Source organism: Ixodes scapularis, unplaced genomic scaffold (assembly GCF_016920785.2).
Source record: "Ixodes scapularis isolate PalLabHiFi unplaced genomic scaffold, ASM1692078v2 PGA_scaffold7__128_contigs__length_106722199, whole genome shotgun sequence".
In the NCBI taxonomy this organism is placed as follows: domain Eukaryota; kingdom Metazoa; phylum Arthropoda; class Arachnida; order Ixodida; family Ixodidae; genus Ixodes; species Ixodes scapularis.
In genome coordinates this window covers 59084290-59096081 of record NW_024609882.1, presented here as the reverse complement: position 1 = coordinate 59096081, position 11792 = coordinate 59084290, and the positions used below count along the sequence as shown (strand labels likewise).

General features: G+C 46.3%; 1 protein-coding gene across 1 annotated transcript; it reads right to left on the bottom strand.

The window, feature by feature from the left end:
* Positions 1–701: 701 nt before the first annotated feature.
* LOC120841400 lies at positions 702–3404 on the bottom strand. Its single transcript, XM_042286448.1, is given in 8 exon segments — positions 702–753; positions 1347–1435; positions 1709–1753; positions 1755–1801; positions 1987–2076; positions 2182–2250; positions 2334–2487; positions 3243–3404. Coding segments are annotated over 8 exon segments (708 nt in total).
* Between the last annotated feature and the right edge of the window lie 8388 nt (positions 3405–11792).

Sequence of the window (11792 nt, the reverse complement as noted above, 5' to 3'; positions counted from 1 at the left end):
AGGAATCTGGGCAACCGATGACAAAGAAGGGGAGCACCAAGAATTGATTGACCTATTGGATCCAGGGGAGGCGTACATGACTGCGGTGTACATGACTGGACGGAGGAGCCTGCTGCCAGGAATGAGGGAACCGCACCTGAGTAGCAAGCAAAGAGCACAGCCAGCATCAGTCCTACCGTTCACTTCTACACACGACTGTCATTCGTTCAGGGAAATGCCTTACCCTTCGAGGCACTCGTCCCCTGCGGTGTACCTGGCTGAAATAAGGAGCCTGCTGCCAGGGATGAGGGAACCGCACCTGAATAGCGAGCAAAGAGCACAGCCAGCATCAGTCCTGTCGTTCACTTCTACACATGGCTGTCATTTAATCAGGGAAACGTCTCACCCTTTGAGGCAGTCGTCCCCCGCGGTGTACATGGCTGGACGGAGGAGCCTGCTGCCAGGAATGAGGGAACCGCTCCTGAGTATCGAGCAAGGAGAACAGCGAGCGTCAGTCCTGTCGTTCACTTCTACACATGGCTGTCATTTGTACTTTTATAAGGATGCTCATAATTGTGGAGGGAGCTGCTCCCTGCAGCATTAATTGAGAATTGACAAAAAGCTCTTATATGTTCTGTGTGTAATTTCATGCAAAAGCAATATTGCACCCTTTGGCATTGACTTACTTTGTTTAAGCACAGAGCAATGACCAACAGTTCTTATTAGGATGGAGCCTGCCATGTTCGATTTTTGTACCGAGACTTGCAGTGAACCTGTAAATTTTGTAGGCACAAAATGAAACCCCACAATATGGTGCATGCAGCAGACGATTGTATGGCAGAGCAGTCAATGGTCACAGAAATGCATTTGTTTTCAGAGGGACCAATAGAGACAAGAAGAAAGATATTGTTGTCGTCCTGCCACCAATAGACCCACCTCACCAAGCGTTCGGCGCATGCATGAAGCCGCCATAACTTTCGTTCACAATAGGTAGACGGCGGTGCCCCAAACGGCTTGTGCTGTCTCACGCGCAGAGTTCCAGTGTTTCGGGCACGTGCAGAAAGACTGAAGTTCCCTCAATGCATTGCGACAGCGATGGCGCGTAGTCAAACTGGCTGGTGAGATCGGTCTATGGCATGAATTCCGTACGCCTCACCCCACTGGTGTTAAGGATGGTTCTGACCTAACATAGTGCGACACTGCTAATGCAAACAAGGGATGAAAAACGTTCATATGGGGCACAAAGTTGCACCCTATTATTTCGTGCCAGAATTTACTAATTCAAAGTAAAACGCAAAGAGTGCCGCAGTTGTACTCGCACTAACAATGTCATGCAGCATTTGTGTCTGGCCATCATGTTACTCAGCAACTGCAGCATCCGCATTGGGCACAAACTCCCAGTCGCAGCTTTGCATCTCGCTGGAGTGGGCGGCTGTGAGTATGGGCAAGGCTCGTGCTGAAGCCGGGAATTTCATCAGCAGGCAGTTAAATTCCACTCATGCTGTTCATTACAGCAGGGACCAGGGGCGGATTTAGAGGGGGGGTCCGGATGACCTGACCCCCCTCTTGATTTTTGCATGTGTAAAATTTAGGACGTGAAACGAGGGGGAGGGGGTTCCTAAACGTATGGTACGCTGACCAACACCTGACCCCCCCCCCCCCCCCCCCTTAGGAAATCTTTGCATCCGCCCCTGGCAGGGACGCATGTATGGCGCAAATCAACACTTACCCAAAGCACAGAAGAGCACGCTTACAAAAATTCCAATACTTTTTTTATGATTTCCTGGGTACATACTGCACATATACACATGGCAGGATAGTCAATTGTTGCAGGAATGCCCAAGAAAGCACATACTACATTTGAGATGGGCAAATACAGGCCGAAAAAGAAGGAACGGATGAATTAGCCCAGAGTATGCCTGGCACACGCTCGAGTTAAGAATGATTGTGACTGCATGTCGCTGGCGTGTGCCCGGCTACTAAATGCTGGAATTGCGTGTGACTCACCAACTGGAGGTCCCGCCTGAGGCACAGACTCCTGGTCGCAGTTTTGCACTTTGCTGGATTGTGCCTCTGTGTGCGTGGGCAAGGCTTGTGCTGAAATTGTAAACTTTGTCAGTATGCATTTCAATGCTACTTGCATTAATTCATCACCTTGGACAAGCATATTCTCAATATTCTGTGAAGGAGGAAATACGACACCTGTGAGAGCAGCAGTTGAATCCAGAGATGGAAGCGTCTGGATGCTGTCTTCCTCCTGCATTGGCTCCCCTGCTTAAAATAGGTAGCATTTTAATACCAAATCTGGCAACCAAGTGACTGCAAATTCACCATCTCTGACTGTGTCAACTTACCTTGGACGTTTCCCATTTCCCTTTCTCGCGATTGTCTTCGAACTGGCTTTGGCAGCCTATGGCTAAACTTGGTGGGGACAGCGTCTGGTTTAAGTTTTTTGATGCCATATCTCTGCCAGATCCGAGGTTCAAACTGATCCGATGCAGAATCATCCTGTCGAGAATGAACAGTGCTAACTTGCAATTCACGGGACAGTGCACTGAGAACACTAAAAAATTCGACTTTGTTTGGAGGTACAGAGCGTCACACTGTTAGTGCAGAAGAGTGATCGCCGCTTTTTTCTCTATCGGAATCGAAAATTCGTCCTCAAAACAGCTAGCGCGGTGGGAAGGGCTAATTTGGGACGCTAACCTAAGCGGTAAAATTTGGTGCAAAGCAACACTCCATGGACGTAAAATACGTAGAGACACCGATGCTCTGTTCGCGCTAACAGTGCTGCGCATTGTACGCCCTCCCCGCGCGCGGACAGTACGAGCTGGAACACCCGATCCAACCCTTTTCTGCGACTCCCACAAGCTTCATTATTCCTCAACTTCGCTTTCTATTCCTAGTTCGGACCACAGCTCTCTCAAAAACAGGTGGTAAGCCAAAGAAGCATGAAAGGCGTTTTCGGCTCATATTGTCCTCGGTAGTAGCTTTTCGTGTTTCCTAGAGGTTCACAGCGAGACACTCACAGCTGAAGCGGCTTCATCCATTCATATCGTGTCCCTTAAAAACTCAGACTACGCGAAAAACTTTGCAGGCGAACAACCGGGTTTTTGAGTGAAAAACAACAGGCTAAAACGGCAGAGCACCGAGGCCGCATTTCAGCTGAGACCGAGTTCGGCAGACAGGCGCGTCAGGAAAAACATTGCATGTGTACCTATGTTATCGTGTGTGGAAGAGGTAACTAGCCCAGAAATGCTCACCTCACAAAGCTTGCTGCTTCTGGTAGGGACGAAGTTTTTCTTCCCAATCATGTGGAGCCATGCCTTCTGCCTCTTCAGATCGGCTTTCCGAAGCGGAACGGCGAACAACTTCTTTCCACTACTAGAACTCTGGCTGCACCCAAAAGCGCAACACCCCGTCATCTAACACAAACGCTTGCTACTTCACTTGCCTCATTACGGTCCAGAAACACCAGGACGTCGAGCTAAAGTCGTCGGCGAGTATCACGAAACACGCGAGCGGACGGAACAGCCGAGCAGCTTGGAAGCAAATGGCGGACGGAAATGGCGACAATTCCGGAAATCACGTGACATCGCTCTCCTCCAGTAGAAACAGATGTCGGCGCGGCAAAGAATGACGGTACTTGTAAAACGCAGTGAAAAAACATTGAGGGACTTTAGGTACGACAGCTCTCTCCAGGTACTTCAAAGAAGCGTGAAGGACCGTTTCAGCTCACAAGGAACGCGATAGCACGTGCGCCCTTTTCGGTCTGTTATATACTAAGATTTATACCGATGTTGCACGTTCTAACTTTAAAGGCGCCACGGTACGATAACGGGTTCAAATGTACTTTGCAGAGGTATACTGGTCTTAGTCTGGCCCAAGTGTCAAAAGCTTCTTGGTCGCGGTGAAATTGCGAGAATAAAAGGGGTATGTATTTTTTTTCTGGTTCTTGCTTCCGCAAGGTTGATGACGTAATTGGGGTCTCGAAACCATTCGCCTTACGAGAGTCGAGCGCGGCTCATGGATTGGACAAAAAAACTGCGTGTACACTCGACTTCGTTTCGTAACAAATCAGTGCCTCGGCGGAAACTCGGATAGGGGCTCGCGTCAAACCCCTGCGGTGATGAGAACCGCCGAACTGTAACAATGCCTGGAGTTAAAGCAAGCGTTTTCTACTTTCCCAATCCCAGCGCGTGGTTATGATTAACTTTGGTGACATATAAGATAGGCACCAGGCCATGTGACCACTTGTTCTGGCTCCGAGTTGAGAAATGAACGATGCTTATATTTTTCTAGTTCTTTTAGCGGCTGCTATTGCCTAGAAAAAAAAAAAAAGAACTAAGGCAGGTTTATCTAGTTATTAACATAAGGGAGTAATTTTAAATAGTATTTAGCGAAAGTAGAAAAATCGCTTCATGATTTCTTTGAGGCTATTTGGTTTCTCGAAATATTCCCCTATGTTGGATTCAGTGTCGGAAAACCTACCATACTCGGCGTCAGCGTTTTCGTACTCCGCTGTGAAAAATGTAGACGAGTACATCTTGCCTCGGGCGCATTTCGAGCGACACTGATGAGGGGGCCAGTTATTGACGCTGTCTCTTCAAACTCTGTTAATGCTTTCTGCATTCGTGAATGTTTGACAAATTTTTGGGACAATCGAGCGTGAACGTCTGCCTCTCTCACTCGCAATTAGAAACTGCTCACACAGGAGAGGGCCGGTATACTATAGTGGCTTTCTTATTGTAAACTACTGCTCAGTATAAGATGGCGACAGGTAGTAGCAAGTTTTGGCATACCGTCTTGAAAGATGCAAGACCTGTCGGGTCGCGCGTTTTGAAGCATGCCTCAAAGTGCACGCTCCCGGAGAGGACGGAGTCACGTACAGGATTTTCAGGAATCTGGTCGAGGCTTCCGTTTCGGCCCTCACATCATACTTCAACCGGGTATAGAGTACCGGTGTCCTCCGACCGGAATGGAAGCACGCCGAGATCACCTTTATCCCAAAACCTGGGAAGGCTCTCACGCTAGAGAACCTCCGGCCCACTTCACTAACTTCGTTTATAGGTAAGCTTCTGAAACATATAATCCTCAGACGCCTTCAATCCCATCTCGAAGCTAACGGATTTTTCGCGGACACTATGTTCGGGTTTCGACAAAATCTGTCAGCACAGGACGTCCTCCTGCAGCTCAAAGAGGAAATCCTAGACTTTCCTGGAAGAACGCAGACGAGAGCGGTACTCGCACTGGACCTTAGGGGAGCTTTTGATAACGTGTCTCACTACGCCATCCTCGAAGGCTTGACCAGAGCACACTGCGGCAAAAGAACTTACGACTATGTCCGTGCGTTTCTGACGGACAGGACCGCTACCCTAGGACTGGGAGATCTTCGCTCCCAGCCCATCAAGCTCTCGGGGAGGGGAACGCCACAGGGCTCCGTCCTTTCACCGACTCTTTTTAATATAGCCATTTCAAGACTCCTGACCCTGCTGGGGGCCATCACTAACGTCAGGCATGCTCTGTATGCAGACGACATCGCCATCTGGACAAGCAAGGGTTCGGATTGTGAGATGCAGGAGGGACTTCAGGTGGCAGTCGAAATCACTCAAAAGTTTGCAGAAGCAGCAGGACTCACTTGCGCCGCCGACAAGTCTGAACTTCTACTCATTAGAGGCAAACCTTGCACTAAAGCAGATGAAATTTGTTTAAATCTAAATGGAGAGAAGATACCCACAGTCAACAGACTGAGGGTACTCGGCCTACACATTCAGTCCAACGGCAAGGCATCCTTCACGGCGCAAATGCTTCGCAGGCAATGCCAGCAGATTGCCCACCTCATACGAAGGGTGGGCAATGGGCGTGGCAGGCTTAAAGAAGCCGACACCGTGAGAATTTTCCAGGCTCCTGTAGTAAGTAGAGTTATCTACCATGTTCCTTTCCATAACTTTAAACGTAGAGAGATAGGCACTCTCAACACGATCCTCCGAACTGCTATAAAAACGGCGGTTGGATTGCCTCAGCATACGTCCACGCAGCGCCTTCTTCGACTTGGTATCCACAATACTATAGAAGAACTGATTGAGGCTCAGGCTGTCGGCCAGCGTACAAGACTCAGCTACACACAGCCTGGAAGAAATCTCTTAGCCAGGCTCGGTTACAAACCACTTACTAAAAAACAGGACTGCATACGGCTAAAATTTGTCCCACCGAGCATTGCGGCTAAAATACGAGTTTTGCCCCAACCGAAGAACATGTATCCCGTTCTTAATGCGGGTAGACGCCTCGCGCCTACCCACTACGTAAGACTCAAATATCAAAACGACCCAGACGTGTGTTACACTGACGCTGGGGAGTACACTTCCCCACGTGAGGCAAAGTGCGTAGTCGTCTGCGACTCGCTTGGGCGAGGTCAAGCGATGGCGTCTCTCGCCGCTCCCACATCGATCGCGGAGGCCGAAGAAGCGGCAATAGCAGCACACATTTCGCGTAAAACTGAAAACACAGACAAGACCTGTACCATAATCACTGATTCACAGCCAGCGCGCAGGGCGTTCGCCCGATCCGTCGTCTCACAACGAAGTGGACAAATTCTAAACATAGTTAATCAAAACACACTACCCGCAATCCAGATAGTCTGGACTCCTGAACATACCTTCCTCTCTGGCAACGAGAGTGCGGATGCACTTGCCCGAGAAATAGTCGGCCGGCCGTTGCATGGCGAAGGGGAGGCACCGGAGAAACACAACATGGCCGCATCGAACTTAGGCACAGAGCCAACACCGCTTCACACGTACAATCAAATCACAACATTTTACAGATCACAGCGTAGAACACTACCCCCTCTAAACAGGGACCTATCTGGGCAGGAAGGCATTGAGTGGCGGCAAATACAAACACGCACTTTCCCAAATTTGTACGAGAAACATCTATTTTTCCCTAACAGATACCGGGGCACCTGCCAATCCCCCGAACCTTCCCTTTTTGACTCTACCTGGGCCTGCCCCTTTTCACCGAGGCAAGGTATCCTTCGCCCCATCCCTGACCCATCCTTTACCTCCTGGGAGGCTGCGCTGTCTAGCGCAAAGCCCGAGGACCAGCGAATGCTGATCGCTCGGGCTAAGTGGATAGCAGAGGACAACGGGGCCCTGGACTAGGGGCTCCCGACCAGAGAGAAGACACTCATGCCTTTTCCTCGAATAAAGTGCATCCTCCTGATGCACTTTGAGGAGGAGGTCCGCAAAGTGCATCAACGCGATTTCCTAATATCAGTACGTACCGTTTTGAAAAAAAAAAAAAATAAATAAATAAAACAAAACGCGATCTGCAAAACCTTTTTTTTTTTTTTTGTATTGTTAGACGATAACGGTGTCTGAAAAAAAAAGATGCAAAAAGGCGCCTATGATATGTTCGCGGTAACTATGCCTACGGGTGTACTAATAATAATTTTAAATTCTACATTAATGGCACAGACAAATGTCCGTGTTTGGTAAAAAAATGTTTTAAGCCGCAGTCAGACCTTTCACATAAAAGACAGTCCGCAGACACCGTTTTCTTGTACGACGTTCGCCTTGCATTGACCATACAAAAACCGTCTGGACACATGTTCCGAGCACAGAAATTTGTTGCGAACATACTCGAGGCGTGCCCGTGAATAATTCTGTCATCATGTTCGAACACCGTGTCTTTTGTACCTCGTATGTATGATCAGTGGAACTGCGGCGCCCATATGCATGGCACGCGATAGACCAAACCGAATATATCGGCTGATTTTACAGATTCAGGACAGCCATGTTCTTAGGCAGTGTTCAAACTGTTGAAAAGTTTATTCGGTACCAGATTCCTATAGTACACTCTAAGAAATGCCTCCGCGTCTACTTACCTGCAAAACACCCAAAGAGCCAACCTCTGCACTCTACGAAATGAGCTCATCGAATCGTGAGGCGGAACATCTGTTTAGACCTAAAAATGAAGTCTGCGATGTTGCATTACGCAAATCAAGCATGGCGCTTTGCATTGTGTAATGCCACAGCGCATATTTAATTTTTAGGTCTAAACGGATTTTCCGCCTTATCATTTGCTGAGGTGATTTCTTAGATCGCAGAGATTGGCTGTTTGAGTATTTTGCAGGTAAGTAGACGCGCAGGGATTTCTTAGAGTATAGGGGCAAAAGAAAAAAGCTCTATACTTCGTTTCAGCTTCGGTCCGAGCGCGGCCGATGTTATGAGCCGAAGGGCCAATCAAACAGCGCAAAAAGCGCAGCGTCATGGCGTGCTTTCTGCAGTTGATAGGACCAGCCGGTATTCGCCGTCTCTCTGTGCGTGCTCCTCCTCCGCGGCTTGTCCTGTCAAGTGTAGAGAGCACGCCATGACGTTGCGCTTTTTGCGCTGTGTGATTGGCCCTTCGGCTCATCACATAGGCCGCGCTCGGACCGAAGCTGAAACGAAGTATAGTGTTTTTTGGTGCTTTTTTCCTTGCCAGGACCACTCCGAGTCACAAAGTTATTTTGTCAATCCGAATAAATTAAGATCGCAATTTTCCTGATTCGAAAACTAGAAAATGATGTAATTCTCCGTCTTTCCGCCTACGATTTTGTTTCTTGGTCATGTTTTTTTTACCTATTATTGAAATTGTTTACGAGTTCTCGGATTTAGCGCAAGGAGACTGCCCGTTGAGATATTGAAAACCAGTCTGTTACCCCGAAGAACGCTTAAAGTGGCGCGCTTGCATGCTCAATTGACGCTGCAAATATCATAGACAGATACGCTCTCGAACCCCGAAATAATATTAGACGTGTTTACTCAAATTACAGCAATTTGTGAACGTCCTTGCTCATGCGAGTGTCTTCTTGCATTGTTTTACTTCTTTGTCGTTGTTTTTAAAACAGAACACATAAAGAAACTCAAACGGGCCCATCAAATATAGGGAACCTTATTTCCTGATTACGACAGATTACGGCTGGGTGTTCGACGTCCTCTTCGCTCTGCAGTGCTTCTTCTCCGCCACGAGCGACGTGATCTTGATTGTTAGACTCGGCTGGGTAAGTATTCCTACGCTCACGTCTACTTTCCTTCATCGAGGCTCATTCACACAGTGGAGCTTTGCAATGTTTGACAACGTTGGGTGGGTTTCTTTCGACATAAGTACTTAGTTCACACAGAAATTCGAAGTCACATCTCCACTTTAACCTCCCAACGTGGCCAAGCACTTTCTGTCAGCACGGCAAAAAAAAAAAAAAGGTTAATTTTGTAAATTTTAGGGCGTACCTTGGCCTTAATAAGGGTTTGTTCTTAAGCATTAATTAGAGTCAAAGTACTTTTACTTGGCGGTAACTAACCAGTTGAATGCCGAATTCTGTAAAATTCTGGCTTTTATTTTGTTTTCCCATCGAAGTGCCAAAGTACTATGCGCCAAAAATGCCAGATGTCAACCGAACAGAAACGTTGTGAAGCTTAAATTTGATGTTTGTTTAACTACCTAGGACCAACACAGAGGTGGTAGTAATAAAAATACTGCAAGCAATTCGAGCAATGATTATTTTTTGTAGTAATAAGTAATGCAATTTGTTTTAATTTTTGATGTGGGTGACTTAGTAATATAGTGAACTACCATAGGGCGTAAAGGCAATGACAAAACAAAATTGCATTTTCTGGCGTTTCGGGTTTGTGTGCAGATAGAAAACCCAAAAGCAAAATTTTCACTCACACACACACACACACACAAAACGCGCGAAAGACAAGGGAAAACATTATTATCAATAAATCAATTGTGGGTGGTAGACACGCCTTGAATAATAAAGAACACTTAAGTCGTTCGAAGTTTGCAATAGTTAGAGGAGCACTCAAATACACAATGCTATCGAAGAAAAAAGAGCAACTTGAAAGGGAAGCAACAATTAACAGTTGTAACCTTTGTTCCTGGAACAGCTATGGCACATATATGTCGAGGAATATGGGATCCCGAAATAGAAGGAACAGGATGTATATTCTCTTAAAAAAATACACAACATGCACAGTTCAAGAGCGGATGAGTAGAGTGCAGGAGTAGTAGTTGCAGATAGACTCGTAAAATGACCCTACCAATTGACTTCCAGTCCTGCCGCCTCAGGCGGGGTCTGGTTTATTAAAATAAATTATTAATAATATAAATAAAATATAATGTAACAATGAAATATTAATGACGTTACGTATAAAGAGATTCAAGTAATTTTAAGGTAAGACCTCTTTCTGAGTTCTTTTGGAATTCATTTGTAATCAGGTACATGTCTGGCACGTAATGCCAAATAGTCAGGAACGCAATTGAATAACAGACAAAAAGTGATTTGGCTACATCTGGACTAAGATGCCTAGACAGGCCAAAAAATATAAAGTTTATTTATTTACCCTAAATGCCCTAACGGGCATTACAAAGAGGGGAAATAGAACAGGATGTTTCCACGTCAAATCGTGCAGTAATAGTGCGGGTCATACGCATTGTGTTTATGTAAGACCTATATATTAAAGCCATGATCTTGGAAGGAGCGTTCAGCAAACTGGGAGCGCCGTAGCTAATTTTATTCCGGAGATATAATATTTTGAACCTCGAGGCGTGGAGACTGCCAAGGTATTACGGTGCTTTGCACAGCCGTCGATTTCACACCAAAGCATGCACGTAGTAAAAAAAAAAAAAAAAAAAAGAATTCTACTTATTTTAGGACAGTTTTACTAAAAGTAGACAGAATATGAAAAAAATGCAATGAAAGTTTTTTCTGGCAAATAAATTTATGAAGCACGTGAAATAAACGCGTTTCAGGGACAAATTCACGGATTCATTTCTAGATAACAACTTCCCATAAAACGACAAAAATATAGGAAAATGATAATCTTTAAATTCATTTTACGAATAGGCAATAAAATATGCTTAGCCATTAGTGTAGTTCTGTCATTAATGCAGAAACGCAGCTCATTTAGCAAAATCGGCAAAATAACTCGCCAATTAAAAAAAAAAGAGAAACTCCACTTTTTTCTCACTTTCCTACACCGTTTGCCATGACTTGAACTAATTGTGATGGCAAGGCATTGAGTAAAATATAGCCTCCTTAAGAAGAGAATTACAACAAACCTTCACTCAGATTGAGCTTGCTTATATCCGTTAAATGGGCTTGGCCGCAAGACATCAGCTACAGGGAGGCATTTTTTAAAAATTGACAGAGAGGCTCTACAGCGGTGTTCTTCTATCGCAGGGTATTCGCGACTCCAGCTCGTTACTCGCCCTCTCGCGGCAGAACCGGAAAGCGCTTTAGTGAGGGTCCTCCGATTATCCTGCTCAGCGGGCACGGCCGAACTGCTTGCGTTTATAACTCGCGAACAGTCCAATGTAGTAGTACAGCTGGTGTGGGATTGTACCTTACTAGAGAGTTTCTCCATTGCATATAGATGCAAACGCAAGCGCTGTGTGTTTGCCTTAGACTTGGGTGCTCCGCGCTGATCATGCACGTCGTCGCCACGGGCTAATCCAAAAGCGCAATTTTGGGCTCAGCTCGGGCGCAGTGCGTAACACGCAGCGCTAACGCAAACATGCAGTGCTTGCGTTCGCTTGTATATGGAATAATAAAACTCGCTACTGGTTTGACCGGTCTTCCAACGCCAACAAAATGTGGTGCAGTCAGCAGACGTGCCAGCGGGTTGGCTTTCCTTTGAACTGGAAAGACTGAGATTGGCAAAACGACGGCGCGTAAAAATTAAGAGAAAGAAATGTTCTAGAAAATTTTGTAATAAAAAACAAAACAAAAAACATACTCCTTTTTTTTGTATTTTGGGACTTTTGGTTTGGAA